Below are 17,552 nucleotides of genomic sequence, written 5' to 3'. Positions count from 1 at the left end.
CTCACTCATGGGAGTTTTGCTCATAAAGCTAATGGATAATTTACATGTTACCAAAGACACATAGTCAAATATTATTTTATATATGTAAGAATGAACTTTTTTTTATTATTTCCTGTGTTTTATCTATCATATTGCATTGCTGGTTTTGTCCCAGCAGATGTCAGGCTAGCCCCAGCCTGGAATCATAAGACCTTCTCGTGTTTATATGAGATACACAATTCGGATATTCGCCAAATGCGTGTGTTTAATTTTGTTTAAGTTGCTGAGCACACCAGGACACCGTGTCGTTGAGTTGTTAGCTGTTTATTAACATTATATGCTGTAAGATTCAGGCATTAATCTAAGACACTTTCGATCTTTCTGGGTCCCAGTAATTGCAGCACTTTGGCAGATTTCAATTGTATATCTTACAGATCCGAGAGAAGGAAAACAAACTCCACGAAAGTGGTTTGTGGAGTGGGCTGTATAGCTGCACTTGTGTTCACTATAGGCTGATTGCTATAAACCCTCTTATCTGTGACCGTATTCTCCCAGTGATTTATTGGCTTGTCAAAATGTCTTGCACGTGCAGAGAGGCCATGGCGGTTGAGTGAATTTGTTTTCTTTGAAACAACTGTACCTGTTAACTCAGGGCTCCATACTACACAGCGAGTTCAAAGAAGCTTTTTCCCCTACCTAGATTCACCTACCCTAACATTGGCTATCAGGATAAATGGCAAACAACGCTGGTTATCAACTCCCTAAATTAACCCAGGATTTCCCCTGTGCTATCACATGAAAGGGGTGACGTCAGCATCTGACCAATCACGAAGGGAGGTTTCAAGACTCATGTGACTTTTCCACAGAAAATGATCCCTGTGAGTGTCACCTACTCCAGAGACGTTATCAAATGGTGATGAAAATCTCAAAACAACATAAAATGCCAGTAAAATGCAAGACTGTTAAAGGGCTTCCTTTGACAACTGACACAGTTTGGCTTCATTTTGTGATTTTAGTAAGGTACAGCTTAACATATTATGTATTGTCCCAATAGAGAATCTACATCACACTTACAACGTGCTTTAAAAGAAAAGAATTAGTGAAAACGTGTTGCTTACAAATGATTTTAAACCCAAACTCTGAACATAACCTTCTCCTGACAGTTTGAGTGTTTATTCTCTAAGCTGCAGAACAATAAAATTGAAAAAAATATGTAAGTATTAATTATTTATTTATATATAAGTGTTAATTAATAATGCTCATCAGGGAATCAAAGACATTACATGGTATTTAAAAACAACAACAACAAAAAAACTTTAGACCTTTTTTACTGTTCACATGCAGGTGCCCGAGGGATCTCCCGGTACGGTGACACTCTTTTCTGGAGAACTGATTCTTGATTTGATTCTTGAGTTGATTCTTAATCTACCAATTTACCCCAACAAGAAGTGAATACTTCATAGTAAAGAAAACCCAGGTTTAACCCAGAAGTTACCTGGATAAGCCAGCCAAGTCTGGCTGCTTAGCATAGACCACAGTTCTTTCTGAAGCTTTCCCCGAGTGGTTCTTGGCTCTTGGACAACTCTTTTGATGAGGTTCTGACTCTTCTATCACAAATCTTGTGAGGAACGTTTGATTGTGGCTGGTTTATCGTGAAATGATGTTCTTTCCACTTCCCTAATTCACTGTAACATCCTGAAGGTCAGAAATATGCCCGTAACTGATCCCATCAGTATCTTCTGCAACAGTAAGGCTCCTACTGTCTTGCAACAATAAGGTTTACCCGTCATAAGCTGCATTTGCTGTGACACCTTGGTAATGAGAAACCTTTCTTATAGGCCATGAGTTAGGACTGAACCAGCTAGTACTAATTTCCACTGATAGGGGGCAGGATTGCATTCATAATAGAGAGAGATCTCAGCTGGCTTCTAGGCAAAGCAAGGCAATTTTATTTGTATAGCACACTTTAAGCACAAGGCAATTCAAGGTGCAATTCAAAATTAAAAACAAGCAAGTAGAAAGCCATAATAAGATCAGTTACTCATAAGCAAGTCTAAATAAGTAAGGAGTTCAGTGTCTCTGCAGCTTTGCATTCTCCTGATAGTGCGCTCCAGATGTGAGGAGCATAGAAACGAAAAGCTGCTTCTCCATGTTTAGTTCTGGTTCTAGGGACAGTCACTAAACTAGAGCTGGAGGACCTAACTGATCTAGATGATTTGTACCATGATAGCAGATCTCTAATGTACTCTGGTGCTAGCCCATTCAATGATTTATAAACTAATAAAAGCACTTTAAAGTCTATTCTCTGAGCTAGAGGGAGCCAGTGTAATGACTTTAGAACTGGGGTAATGTGCTCTATTTTCTTGATTCTAGTGAGAATACAAGCAACAGCGTTCTGGATCAGCTGCAGTTGTCTGATTGATTTTTTAGGTAAACCTGTGAAGATACTGTTACAGTAATCAAGGTGGCTAGAGATAAATTCATGGATGAGTTTTTCTAGGTCTCCTTGTGTCATCAGTCCTTTAATCCTAGAAATGTTCCTCATATGATAGAAGGCTGACCTTGTTATTACTTTTATGTGGCCCTGGAGGTTCAGGTCTGAGTCCATTATTACACCTAAATTTCTGGCCTGGTCAGTAGTTTCTAGTTGGACCAGTTTAAGCTGATTACTGATATTTAGTCGATCTTTTTTGGGTCCAAAGATAAGTACTTCAGTTTTGGTTTTGTTCAGTTGAAGGAAATTATGAGACATCCAGTTGTTAATTTGCTCAATGCATTTATTAATTGTTTGGATAGGTTCAACATCACCTGGTGACATTGAGATATAAAGTTGGCTAAGGCTTTCAATGCCTTTTCACACCTCCCTTCCTTCATATGTCCTTGTGTCATTCCACGCCACTACACATGGCTTAATTTAAGGACTCATTTGTCTTGGTTTCTTTGTATGCACAGATTATTTGGGATGTTACCAACATCTGGTAATGATTTCATGTCAATAGCTCCATTAGAAGTATAAGTTTGTTTTCCCAGCTGTAAGTACTCATTATGAAACCAAAAAAGGATCTGTAATTCTTACATCAATATATATTGCTGGATAATATTTACAAATTCATTAACATACATCATGTTTTCTAAGACAATAACACCCTTATATCTATCTTATTACACTGTAAAGTAACTGTAATACAAACCAACCTGGGCATATCTCACATATAAGGGTTTTTTTTTTTTTAAATCACTGGTAGATGTTAAACCAAAATATAATTCTTCACTATTATATATCGGAATCAGTATGTGTGCACATACAAGGAACTGGGCTCTGTTTTTTTTCCCTTTGCATTCAGTGTAAACAGAATGAACAGCCAGTATAGTAACAACATGTATGGCATATCCATACTGTATGTGCAATGGTGAGGAGTGCAAAGATGTTTGAATAAATTATGAAATAAAGAAGGGATGGATAACTGGTTACTATATATACAGTATATACATGCTTGTTTCAGCAGCAGGTATGGTGGATGTTTGACAATACATGATATTCTGTTTAATGAATGAGTAGCATACCAGAAATTGGACAGCGTGACCTCTGCTATTGACAGTTGAATTTAAAAGGCAATGATTTCTGTTCTGCAAAGAATTCCATGTAGCAACATGTGATGAGGCTTGCACATTGAGTATGTGTAACAGGACACCTGTATCAACAAACAGAGCTGTAAACCAGTGGTGCCACTGGGTATCGAAACCCTGATCTCTGACATATGCACACTAAGCACAGTATGTTTACAGCGGAAGCGTAAAGTCATGCACAGAAAGTCTGTTGATGAAAGTTACCGGTGACACATTAGGCAACAGCAGCGATTGTGCAACAAACAGTGAAGAAATCGTCGGCGTTACTGAGCCAAATGCAAGACGGTGTAGCCTGCATTGTAAACATCACAGACCAGTTCTGAATACATGAAAAACAATTCAAAAATACTTTTCAAAGATCACTTCTAGGGAATATAGTAAAAAAAAATAAATTACAATGAAATGTTTTCAAGCATCATATGAGCCTCATGTAATCCAAGAAACATCTGACAGTGTCTCATATTAAATTTCAGTGTAACAGCGATCGAGGAATCAGCGTTTACAGTGTACTCTTTTACTCATGTGCTCAACAGGAATCCTGGTAAACAGCTGGCTGGCTTTCCTGTGGTGTAAGTAATGTGAAATGGAGTTTGTGTGCGTGTATGTGTCAAACATGCGGCCTGCATCAGCCCACTCCCACCCCTCCAGGCCCCTTCCTGTCAGGATATATGTCACCTAGTAGGCTGTGTGTTTGAGTGTCTGTTTACATCGTCACCCGGGCGATTCATCCTGAACTTGTACTGCTCGGCTTTAACAGGAGCACAGGAGCAGCTGATAAAAATAGATCCTCATCGGCCATGCCAGCTTTACCCGACCCTCTTACAGGGAAACTGGGAGGAGCGAAGACGCAAAGAAGGGATCTTAACTCTTTGGAAAAGGGCACTGGAGCAAGTTTACCAGGGTTCATTTGAACTTGGATGGCAAGGGTGGTCATCTGTGGTGTTGTTTTCAATAGCACAGACATATTTTTTCCAAAATAACATTTCACAAATGTGCAGCAGACCAGAGACTGGTAGTCCACTCATCAACAACACAAAACATTTCAGGATCAGCTGCTTGCTGGACACAGTGTAATGTATGCAATGCAGTGAAAATGCATTGTATAAAAGCATCATAATGGCCTACTACACTCCTGAAATGTGTGCTATTATATCTTGTCATATTGAGATGTCGGAGGTATCGATAGGCTGTCATATGCCCTGCAATAGAGTTCCTTAAGTAAATCTCGCTCACTCTGAGACTTATTATTGCTGCAACAAACCTTTCTTATCATTTCTCTGAAGTCGACCCATCATCCTTTCCCTTGGTTTATCTCATATATATACTGTCGCAATAATGGATACACAGATACTGGATGCAAAATAGCTTGTTTCAGATAGTTTAAAAACTGAGAGCCTGCACTGAAGTCCACAGTAAGATAAACAGGGATTATTTTGAACTGTGAGTCATGTAAAGCCACTCTAGAGGAGTCCAAGAATTTAAAAAAAACAGAGCTGGCAATGAGCATGCAAAGTCCATTTACGTACTTTATTAAAAATAAAGAAATTAATCAAAATATGTTTGAAAACCTTGGCTAACATTTGTAGCTTACTTTAGCCTGGATTCAGCTGTAAAATCAGCTCAATGCAGCCAGAATTCAGCCAAATATCGTTGATAGATGGTGACCTCGATGGTCTAGTCTAGTCTAGAATTATTACAGAAGCAAAATGTTAACCTGCTGTCTGAGCATTGTATTTGCTGTAAGGTGAGCTAATACAAGCTAACAGAGCACATTTAATTTGCTTGTTCTTAAAGGAACTACAGTTACTACACTGCTTGCTTTAATTAATTAGAGGTGGTTGGTAATAATATCTGCAAAACCATGTCTTCAACATCTGAACAGAATGATGTCACAAAATTAAACATGAACAATGTGGGGCAGGGGCTGCTTGTCCGTTTTTGCTTGAATACTCCACTCAGAATAGACTGTCATTATTATTAGCTAAAATACTCAGTAAATCCACAATTACATATTTGAAATGACTATCTGGTCAAATACCAGCAGGTGTCATACCCCCGCCCCCATACTGCGGTATAGTTTTACTGTGTCTGGCCTCTGAGGTGCAGCTGCTTTCATTCCTTAAGACCAGACCTACTTCCACAGTCAGTTTCCCTGATCTATAGACTGCCAGTGTCTGGAATAAGCCAGCATGCCTAGCACTGACCTTGCTGAGTGGCCACGGCCGGAGACACAGTGTACATGACTCTGGGCAGCCTTGTGCTTCAAAGCCACTCCTGATAAATATTAGAAAAAAAAGAAAAGAAAAAAAAACACTTAATAGATTTTTCAGTGTTTTTTTGCTATGTCTGAAAATTCAAGATTGCATTTCCCATCAACATAAACGGTGCATAATACCAGGATAAAGACTAAAGCTGTGGTTCTCATACTTTTTCTCTAACTTTCCCACACACGCACTGATAAATGCATCTTGGACAATGATACTTCAGCATGCAGACTAGAATAGCTGGGGATTATCCACAAAACTTTGACTGGAAGGACTTTTAATTTTTTTATTTTTTTTATTTCCCACCTTCTCCTAGAAAAATCATATTCAGTCTGGCCCTGTTCCTGACATTCAGAGAACCACAAGCCTAAAAATAACCATTTTACTTCACACAGATCAGCAAAATTGAGCTTCTATGCACATGTGGATTTCCCTTTTTAAGAATACAAGAGTATCAGTACACAAGTAATGCAACATACTAACTGCCTAATATACATTTTTGCATGGCAACATGCTTTTCTGTTACAAGGTGTAACAGGGTCATCGTCTTAGCTACACTGGCTATAGTGGATTTCTGTGAAATAAGGCAGCACAATCATTTACTAAACGTGAAGCCCAGGCTTACAGGCTCCATTTGAGTCCATTTGAGCACAGAGAAAACCTGACATAAAGCACAGACGTGTACTTTACCCAAAGTACATGTTATCAAACTTTATGAGCTATCCTTTGGGGTCATAAAAATACATTAACACTTGAAACCCTTGTAGACCATTTCTCTTTAGAGAAATATATACTTTATTGGAAATGGTAAAAGTTTAAGTTACAAGGCCTTTATGTTAGTGTGCAGCTTAAAAGCTAAAACATGGACAAAAAGAAAGCGAAGAAACAATTTGACAGTTTTCACAGCCTTTATTTGAATTTCTTCACATTCCATCACTTCCTCTATACAAAACAAAGTAGGACCTGAATTTCAGAAGGCACCCCCGCAATGTTAGGTGACACCTGTCTACCAAACAAAGAAAGTCAACCTTCCTTTTTAGGGCGGGTGGGGGAAATGATAAATGATGCATGCATTGAAAGTACCAACTTCATATGTCTCGGTACGATCATCTTATAGTCCCTCGATTTAAAAAAAAAAAAAAAAAAAAAAGCAACATAGTACAAGTTTCTTATTTACAAAGATTTTAAAAAGTGAAATCAAAATGGATTTTTTTTTTAATCCTGCTACAGTTCTGAAGTGAATCAGCAACCAAACAACCCATTTAGTACAATAAACACTTTTGTAGGGTTAAAAGCACCCTACTTTTATGCTTTCATTCTTTAATTCCAGACAAAAGCTTTTACTCGTTTTAAAAAAAAAAAAAAAAAAAAAAAAAAAAAGTGAAAAAGCTTCATTTGTAATGCGTTACGGTCAGTGATGACCTTGGAGGCATTTAAACATCTCCACAGGAGGTAATACTGCAGCTCAGATGTCCATCTCAAACTGGTTGTCATCTGTTGGGGGGGGAAAAAAAAAAAAAAAAGAAGCACAAAACAAAACAGTTGAGATTAAAAACAGTGAGGTTTGATAATCTGCCATCACCTTATTTGTGCGGTTGCAGCCACACCTTAACCGACAATGGCGACGAGAACAAACTAGCTCTTATCACTGCAAAGGAAACCATCAAGGGGGCAAAAAACACACGGACACACCAAGGACATAGAACATAAAAACAAGACCCACGGCACGTCTTGGGTGTTTTTACCCACACAAAGAAGGAGACAAGTAGGCAGGGGTCACGTGTAATCCTCATGGTCTTCAGTTTGACAGGAGGAATGGAGGAGGGCAGATTGATAGCTGCATGTACTTCAGTCAATAACAAATGACTAAACTGTGAACCCAACCTTTGGTCACATGGCCACAATAAGCCCCACTAGAGGATTTGTTGCCAAAATAAGGAACTTTATCTCTAGCAAGTCACAATATTCTAATTGGAAATCAATAATAATAATAATAATAATAATAATAATAAGTCAAGTTGTTTACCAAAAGACATTAAACTTTTAAAAATAAAAAAAAAATAAAAAAAAGTGGAAATATGATGCTTTTCCTCAGCCTGTGACATTATGATCTGAATCTTTGGCTGTGTTTGTACAAGTAATCGCAGTGAGTCACAAGCTCAGGCTTAACACTCGTCTAAATGCTCATTCCTTGAGTTGTTTTATTCTCCTTGCCCAGAAAACAATATCCTGAACATATGATCATCTCACACAACTTTCTGACTTCTATCCATGAGGGGCCGCCAATCAAAAGACAGCTAAAATGGTTCTAAAGAGAGGAACAACATCTATGCAGTTTAAGATTGCACGATTTTGAACTGTTCAAATCGTGCAAAGTCACTTTGTCAGACATGATTGTTTACCAATAAACTGCTGGCCTCTTTTTAATAAAAAGGTAAACAGCTAACAAACAGTTCAGCTGCAGAGTTGAGGACTGCAAGAACAGCAGGCTGTATGCATATGATGGTTAAGGCTGGACACGCTGGCTTAATCAGCATTTCGACTTAATCATAAAACAGTCAGTGGAGCCTTCTTTGTATCAGTTAGAAAAATCTGAGAGGGGAGGATGATTTAATGTCAATTGCGACACACACACACCCCCCCCCCCCCCCCCCCCCCTCAGGGGTTAGGAAAAAGACAGGAATCAAAAACCGTTTTACTTAAGAACAGGTTCCATTTCATGGGCTCATATGCCTTGAAGCTTATTAATCCCTTTTATCAGTGTTGGCATACCCCCCACCACCCTAACCCAACAGCTGCACATTGCAAAACAAATTATTGAACTATTTGTTTTGGGCACCTCAGTCACATGCAAAGCTTTTTTCCCCTCCCAGTATTTATCCTGAGTGTTCAGATTGATAAAATTGTGTTGGCTGACATCACTCTCACAAATAAAGGGAACAATAAGGATTCTGAACTTTCAGGAGACTCAATATATATCAAGTAAAATTCCACATTACAAGTTGTGGTGACACAAATGAATCTTATATGTACAAGACATTTACCTGCAATGTCTTTCTCTTCCTCTTCTTCCTCCTCTTTGAGATCCTGCAACTTCCCCGTGGAGTGTGTGGCTGGTACAGTTACCCCTGGGATTTGGGGAAGACAGCATGGGGGGGTCCGAGCAAGAGGAGAGTTTCGACAATCCAAGAGGAACTTTCTGTCATAGATGATGCGGGTGCCTATTTTGTTTTAGGAGGGGGTGGGGGTTAAAATCGAAACAAAGAGTCAAACAACAGAACAAAGGCTGGACTTCTGCAAGCTCAAACTGCAGCCTAGTTATTACTCAAGCCCCTTTGCAGTGATCTAAGGTGCACATCTGGAGATTTGGACAATATTCTGTATTGGAAGAGATTTAAGTGGGGAAAGGGTTGTGTGCACACAATGTTTAGAGCCGTCACAGTAATTCTAGGAATTCCAAGAAATCAAACCACAAAACATTCTCACTTTGAAGCAAGATGCTTTCAGATTAAAGCCACATGTTTCATATTTTGATTCAGCAGAAAGCTGTTACATATACAGCAGTCATTAAATGCTTATGAATTAACCTAAAAGTACTTATTTTTCTTTTCAAAATGGAGTTTGTACCGTCTACAAGGAAAAACACGTTGAAAAACAGTTACGGGCAATTCATCCTAGACAAAGGGAAGCAAAGCAGAGGGAAATGGGGCAGGGGAAGGGGGCTGGAATGCAACCTATAGTGAAAGCAGCGACTGCGCCATGCAGCTACATGTGACAAAGGGTTAGGGTTAGCAACACAAGCATCGACCTGATAGGGTGTGCAAAATTTAATGTGTCACTATACAAAGTTTAACTCAAGTCAAAACTCAGTAGCGACATCCTGTCACGTGTCCTTTGGCATCCATTTTTAGGCCTTTTTCTTGAAATGTTTACATTCCCCCATGCATTACACATTTCATCCCCTCCCCCTTCAAAATGTACAGAATGTTCTCTACTGTTCCTCAAATGCAGAACAGAGAGAAGCAGGGATAGGACGGCCTCCCGCTCCTCCACCACTGCGAAGGCCAATCACTCTGCATTTCTGGCAGCCGGACACATACACCCTAAAAGTCACGAGTTAAGACTGGGCGTGTTGTGTTTGAGACAACAATCAGTAAGTTTGACGCTGCAACAAGTCACCGATCAGACCACCGTGTTTTCGTTTGTCACAGGGGGCAGTGTTGTTATAAGCCTTACCGATACAAGTTTAACTACAGAACTTAAACAATATGTATGTAGTTATACATGTATAAAAAAGAAAAGAAAACACAATTTAGGAAAAAACAAAACACCGACGTTAGAGTATTAACCAACTCGATGCAGGTAAAGCACACTCGTGAACATACGGGGCTGTGGCCTGCTGTGAGCATGCTCTCAATCTACAAACGAGGCAGGGGCCCCATCTTTGCCCGCTTTTTGGTCTCGAGCAAGTGCGAGGGCTGTTTTTATTGACGTTAGGGGAAACTGATATTACATCAGACACTTATGTTGTCGCGTGAAGCCTCTCGCGAGAGATGACGCGTGACCGTTTGGACGTTGGCACAAACCATTAGTTTCCAGCAAAAGTCGAACTTTTCGAGGGTTTTCCCCTTTTTCTTTCCTGTTGAGTTCTGAAAACATAAATTGATAACACAAAACCACAACACAGTGCAGTTTTTCTTACCTCCAGGCGTGGTGGAGAACAGGGTACCCCCGGGTGTTTGGCTGTAACAGTCTGGTAGCTGGGACCAGTCCTTCAGGGTAAGCACCCTGGTGGGGATAGGACGGCTTTTAACTTGATTTGCGTCGACCGACATGCTAATTTTGGCCTAACTACTGCTTCAAAAAGTGCTAGCGACTTTCTTTGTTTCTTTAGCCCCGAAACTCGTAAATACAAGTTTCCCCACAGTTTTCCTCACGGACAAAACTACGTAAGATACCGTAAAGTTTTACAAGTTTCACTTGCAAACTAAGAGTTAAAGCAAGCTCAAAGTTTTAAGGTCTGTCACGACAACCAGCTTCCAAACGCTGCTACACTCTGCATTCGTGGTACCCAAGTCTGCAGCAGCCAGCCGTCATGTTTTTGTGCAGTAGCTACCAGGCACGTGGGACAGCGTGTATTGGGTACGAATGTTTATTCCCAAACGACAGTCCGCGAGGGCGGTGACAATGAGTAAAAAGAGCGTTGTATTCTACTCTCTATCACTGTCAGTTTACCCCGTGGGGGAAATAGTGGGAATTGTATTATTACCAATGAATAACATTAGTTTCTCTTTGTAAACGAATGGTATTAAAATAGCCGTATACTGGATAGAAATAACACGAGTTCCCGCGAGAATACCTAGACAGGGGTCATCTGGTTCACAAACCACGCATCCACCTCGTGGTTGTCAATCACTTGGCAACACTGCCCCCTACATGTGTGTCAGTGTGTTAGTACCATGCCTTCATGTTTAGAGGAGAAGCACCGTGTGCACGTCTCTCACGTGGCAGCTCCAGATCTCTGATCAATAACAGCAGCACCGTCTATACGGGTTACAGTCATCTCTGTTTTATTATAAGTTTTCTTTAATCAGGAAATGCATTATTACTCTCCAACATTTCATTTATCCAAACATTTCCTATATATAGGTTTATATGGAGATATATTTACCCGTTTCAGTGTTTTGGAACAAAGTGTGCACGTCTCGCACGAATCAGCAGAGCTCTGATCAATTCCAGCAGTAAGTATCAATAAGGGTTACGCGATTTACTTTTTCTGTAATCGGGAGATACATTAGATGCATATAGTTATACATTTGTCTATTTACGCACTTGTGTTGCTTGCGTTTTATTTTATTACATTTATGAATAATAAAGATTCTCTTGGAGTGGATTAAATCAGCAAATAGAGAAGGAAAACAGATTTCCCATTGGTCTGGAAATTTCTAGCCTTTGGTCAGTTAGTCTTGTTATTATAAACATAAACAGATACATAAATAAACATGTATTTCCAATAGAATATGTACACAAAAGAGATAATTAAAGTTGGCATTAAATCGGTTTAATCAGGACTCCTTTAAAGTGACATATTTGTTTGTAGTTTTATTTGACAGATTGACCTGCCTTTTGGTTTTATTTTATTTGTTTTAAAAAAAAAATTCTCCTACTTTTCAGCCACTTGAGGGCGACATTGACGTTAACACAAGGAACACTTTAAAAAAAATTAAAAATCTTTCTCATAATAACCGCCTGTTTCCTGGGATCTCCTCCACGCTCTTGAGTCTGTGCTGGGAGACACAGCAAACCTTCTGGCAATGGTATTTATTGATGTGCCGCACTGGAGGAGTTGGACTATCTGTGCGACCTTTGTAGGGTCCAGGTTTGGTTTGTCTCATTGTTGCTGCTCTTAATTTCATTAACACCAAAGCAGCTGAACCTCATTAACCCCATCTGCTACTTCACTGACCACTTGAGGGCGACATTGACATGAACAATTTGTTCATATTAAATGTGTGTGGAACTTTTCAATGACTGGTCTGGGTGTTTTAACTAGTGATGGGCAGATGAAGCTTCATGAAGCACTGAAGCTTTTCATCCAATTGGTTCACCCCAGCGCAAAGCGTCTTGAAGCTTCATTTGCTCTAGTAGGACATCTACTGGACGTAAAAATATTAGTTAGCATGAATTTGAAGAGAGTGGCATTTTGCACATAGCCTGTAAATGTCAACAACAAAAGGAGTGTGTAAAACATGTATATTGTAGTGATGGCAGTATACTGTGTATATTTATACTGGCAGTATGGAAAATGATTATTTGGAAATGCTTAAAATGGAAATGATCATTTACTGTGAGGTGAGGTGTGGTTGGAGTATGGACAGTGGTTGTGCTTTTGTAACGTTGAGGTATGGACAGCTACACACTGACGCTTTGAGCCTCAGTCCTGCCTGTTCACATTTTATTCAGTAAAAACTAAAATTTTCACTGCTTTTATGACCTTTTTAGTGGGGAGAACATAGCTAGGATTTAATGATTTAACAAATCTTTTAAATCCTTTGTCCTCCACAATGCTAAATGGCTGGGAGTCCTCAATCACCATGCTAACCAGGTCTTCATCTATTTGAGATTGTCTTTATTGTCTTTCCTCAGGAGAACAAAGCACAAATATAAATATCACACACGTAACTTATTACAGTTGTATAATATTGTTATATCATTTAGTAACATTACTGCATGCTATATTATCATTGCATTTGATGGCTCACCTGGTCTTGCCCCACAATCGGTGTTCCCCTTATTCTCATGCAAAGCTCTGTAGTGCCTAAGCATGGATGAGGTGTTGTTGTTATATCCCAGCTCCCTGGCACATAGCAAACACTTCACCATGTACAAAAGTCAAGACAGCTTAACATAAATTGTATTGCACCATCAGTATCATGACAATACATCTTCTGTAGAAATTTACCTTGTTGGGAGGAATTAGATCAAAATGTTCCCACACAGGGGAGGACATCCTCCTCTTCTTAGCTGGCTCCATTCTCTCCTGACTTTCTCTCCTCACTCTCATAAACCTCCAAACTGTCTCCAAACTCTCACTAACAACTCTCCATCAAACACCCACATTTTGAATGAAGTCTGAGGGGTTTATATCTCTGTCATAGCTCGCGGCAAAGTTCGAACCACTTCCTGAACCAGTCACGTGGTACAGCCGGGCAGCGAGGCTTCGGACGTCTCATTTTCAGCTCCTCCCATAAATGAAGCAAGCCTCGATACGCGCATCGCGGAAACGCCCCCTCCATTACTCGACACAAGCTTTGAAGCCTCGATACAGAATGTCACATCACTAGTTTTAACTATAAAAAGTTTAGTGCTACTCCAGTATTGCATTGATGCTTAAAATAAACGTCCTAGGAATAAGGTTTAACTTCATATTAATTTTAGGATGTCAAATTAATTTGACCACATTAATGAAGTGACCCCAGCAGCAATTTGATTAAATCAGTTTTAGAGATTGTGTTTGAATGTTTAAGGGAAAAGCTACGGAGATTTTTACGCTTTTGAAATCCAGCTTTCATCTGTGACCTGCAGAGGATGGCCTGAACCAGTTTATCTCTGGGCACTTGTTACTTTAAGGTTTTTGTCACAAAGAAACTGGGGCTTTGTGTGGTGTCAGTGAACCGACAATAAACTCATTAACTGACTTTGAGTTTGTGAATTAACATTACACAAACTTCCCTGACAACACATACTAACTATTAGGTTAGCATTCTATGATTCATGGGTTACACACATGGAACTCATGTTTGCATAACACATCCCTCTAATCCAGGTACCAAGGAGAACAGGAATGACAAGATTATGGTTTGCATAAACCTCCAAGGTATATGCACTGTCCAGTACGCTTTTTCATTCATTCTTGCGAAACACTACAGAAAGGTGCAGCCCATGATTTCCAGACCTTATCATAAGGGAGGATTGCTCAGAATCTTCTGTTTACATCATACTTGTAGCCCCCCACAGCTGAGCGGTGGTGGTAACAGCCTGACTCATGTGTGCCGTAGGGTTCTGGTAGAATGGTGTTTTGGAAGTATCATTTCCAAAGCCTTCGCAAGGAACTACAAGCAGGAACGTGGTGCATTCTCATTGGTGCAACTGCTTAGATGCAGAGGTGTCAAACTCCAGTCCTTGAGGGCCAGTATCCTGAATCTTTAACATGTGTCCCTGCTCCAACACACCTGAATAACATTAGTAGATCGTTAGCAAGACACTATAGGTCTTGACTGCATGCTGAGGTGGCAACCACTAATCCTACTCAAGTAAATTTAAATACATTTTGTGTTTGGAAAAATGTACTTTTAAAAGTACTTTTATTGCACCATGTTCATTCATTCATTAGCTGCTGTAACATGAATCAAATGGCTGAACTGCTAACGACCTACTAAATTTATTCAGGTGTGTTGCAGCAGGGACACATCTAAAAGTTAAAGGATACTGGCCCTTGAGGACTGGAGCTTGACACCTGTGGCTTGGAGGAACAAAAGAGTCAAACACAAAAGTATATCTTAAATCACGTCTTAAAACCCACTTTTATTCCTTGGCTTTTAACCTCAGTGAGATTTAGTTTCTCTTTTAATTGAAGTAGTTATTTAATTAATTATTTCACTCTTCTTTTATTTGTGTTTTATTTATATCTTATGTAATTTTATTTTACAGTTCCAATGTACAGCACTTTGTGTCAGCTGTGGTTGTTTTAAAGTGCTTTATAAATAAAGTTGATGATGATGGTGATGATGAAGAAAAATCCCAAAGAGCTAGACATTCTTGTAATTTTGTAAAGTGGTTTTAAACAAAAGTTCTTCAGGTTTTCTTTCACATTATCTGCTTTTTCAATTTTTTTTCATTTTCAGTCCAATTCTTTTATCTGACCATTTTCAAATGAATAATTTCTATTTAAGACACTCAACACTGACCTGTAACTTATCTAAGCATAGAGCATCAAAGTTAATACAGTCTAACAGATATCTTGTCATTCACAAACAGCTATTAGCTGAAAACCTTGCATATGTTGACCTTAGAAAATTTGAGGAAACTGGAAAGGTAGAGGACAAAAGAAGAAGTGGCACGCTCCAACTGAAAAAAATCCAGCATCCCTTGTTTTCACAGCTGACTTGTGCCTCAGTGATGGAATATTTATTTGCTTTAAAAGAGTTTTCTCTTTTTCTCTCTCTCTCTTTTTTTTTTTACATCACAGAGTGATATGCCATTGTGCTGTCATTGTTTTTCTTGGATTTACTTCTCCAACCTTGGAGAAGTACCTTGGAGTACACATTGACAATAAACTGGACTGGGCTAAAAACACCACAGCACTTTACAGGAAGGGCCAGAGTCGTCTCTATTTTTTGAGGCGACTGAGGTCCTTCAACATCTGCCAGAAAATGCTCAGGATTTTCTATGAGTCTGTTGTGGCCAGTGCGATCCTCTATGCTGTTGCATGCTGGGGGAGCAGGCTGAGGGTAGCAGATGCCAACAGACTCAATAAACTAATCTGTAATGTTGTGGGGATGGAGCTGGACTCCCTCAAGGTGGTGTCGGAGAGGCGGATGCTGTCCAAGATAAAGACAATGTTGGATAACACCTCCCACCCACTCCATGACATGCTGGTCAGTCACAGGAGCACGTTCAGTGAGAGACTGAGATTACCGAAAAGCACCACTGAACGACACAGGAAATCTTTCCTGCCTGTGGCCATCTCCCTGTACAACGCATCCACTTAACACACTGGTTACTGCTACAACTACACATGTTTCTTTTTCAGCTATTTGTTAATGAGTGACTTAGCATATTGTCTGTCTTGTTAATGTTGGTTTATGTTGGTTTATAATGGAGCACTGTAACAAAAAAATAATTTCCCCCAGGGATCAATAAAGTATTCTGATTCTGATTCTGAACTCCTACAGTTTTGAGGTTTTCTGAATCCATTCCATGTTTCATAGCTAAACTCACTCCAGCTCTTTCAGATTGGCACAGGTGATTTTAAATAATCTTGTTCAGGCTAAGGACTCCATAGTCCAGTAATCAGCAATCAGTCTATGCTGTATCTACGTACCTATTTATCCATCAATCTATTTAAATTCAAATTCAAATTTTATTTGTCACACACACAACCATACACAGTATGACATGAGGTGAAATGCTTGTAGCTGTGCAATGCAATGCCCGACCATTAAATGACAGTGATTTTACAGTATTTACAATTTACAGGTTATTACAAAATTTACAGATTTAACTTAGAAATTTACAGTAAAAATGTGCAAATAGCAGAAATAGAGATTATAAATTATAGGAAGTGTGCATGAAGAAAAAACAGAGTGCGTGTGGTGATGTGATGTGTGTGAGAGTCCAGTCTTATAGTGATGTGATGTGTGTGGGAGAGTCCAGACCTACACCTGGTTCAGGACCCAAATAGCCTGGGGGAAGAAGCTCCTCCTCATTCTCTCTGTTTTGGCCTTAAGGGAGCGGAAGCGCTTCCCAGACCTCAACAGTGAGAAGAGTCCATTGTTGGGATGGGAGAGGTCCATCATAATCTTCCTAGCTTTGGTCTTGCACCGCTTGGTGTAGACGGACAGCAGGTCAGGGAGCTCTGATTGAATGATGCGTTCGGCCGAGCGCACCACTCTTTGCATATCTCGTCTGTCCTGCTTGGTGCTGTTCCCAAACCAGGTGCAGATGTTTCCCGTCAGGATGCTCTCGATGGTGCAGGAGTAAAAGTTCTTGAGCACCTTCAGTGGCAGATGGAAGTCTCTAAGTCTTCTAAGGAAGAAGAGACGCTGACGAGCTTTCTTAACCAGGGTGTTGATGTGACAGGACCATGACAAGTCCCAAGTGATGTGGACACCCAGGTATCGGAAACTGTCCACTTCCTCCACTGGCGTGCCACAGATGATGGGGGGCTTGTAATTCCTCGCCTGCTTTGTAGTGAAGTCCACAATCAGCTCCTTAGTCTTGCTGACGTTTAGGAGGAGGTTATTCTCCTGGCACCAGGTCTCCAGGTTCCTAATCTCCTCCAGGTAGGCCGTCTCAATGTTGTCGGAGATCAGGCCCACAACAACAGTGTCGTCAGCAAACTTGACAATGGAGGTGGTGTCTGATGTGGCTACACAGTCATAAGTGTACAGTGAGTACAGC

At 39.9% G+C, this 17,552-nt stretch overlaps 1 protein-coding gene across 1 annotated transcript; it reads right to left on the bottom strand.

Annotated features, from left to right (window-relative positions):
- Positions 1-7,224: 7,224 nt before the first annotated feature.
- Positions 7,225-10,987, bottom strand: eif4ebp3l (eukaryotic translation initiation factor 4E binding protein 3, like). The gene is made up of 3 exons (XM_026188593.1): positions 10,573-10,987; positions 8,915-9,091; positions 7,225-7,364 (listed from the first exon to the last, which is right to left on the bottom strand). Exons 1-3 carry the CDS (start codon positions 10,703-10,705, stop codon positions 7,336-7,338), a joined length of 339 nt encoding a protein of 112 aa, XP_026044378.1. The 5' UTR covers positions 10,706-10,987; the 3' UTR covers positions 7,225-7,335.
- Positions 10,988-17,552: the final 6,565 nt, after the last annotated feature.

Source organism: Astatotilapia calliptera, chromosome 2 (genome assembly GCF_900246225.1).
Source record: "Astatotilapia calliptera chromosome 2, fAstCal1.2, whole genome shotgun sequence".
Lineage (NCBI taxonomy): Eukaryota > Metazoa > Chordata > Actinopteri > Cichliformes > Cichlidae > Astatotilapia > Astatotilapia calliptera.
Note: the sequence above shows the minus strand (reverse complement) of the source record. Positions and strands in the feature narration are given on the sequence as shown.

Bases quoted from the DNA above. Each gene is read 5' to 3' on its own strand.
- eif4ebp3l (XM_026188593.1), bottom strand. From the start codon at position 10,705: ATGTCGGTCGACGCAAATCAAGTTAAAAGCCGTCCTATCCCCACCAGG. The intron at 9,092-10,572 runs GTAAGAAAAACT...AAAACAAAATAG, and splicing joins GTTCTCCACCACGCCTGGAG to GCACCCGCATCATCTATGAC. The intron at 7,365-8,914 runs GTAAATGTCTTG...CCCCCCCAACAG, and splicing joins GGAAGAGAAAGACATTGCAG to ATGACAACCAGTTTGAGATG.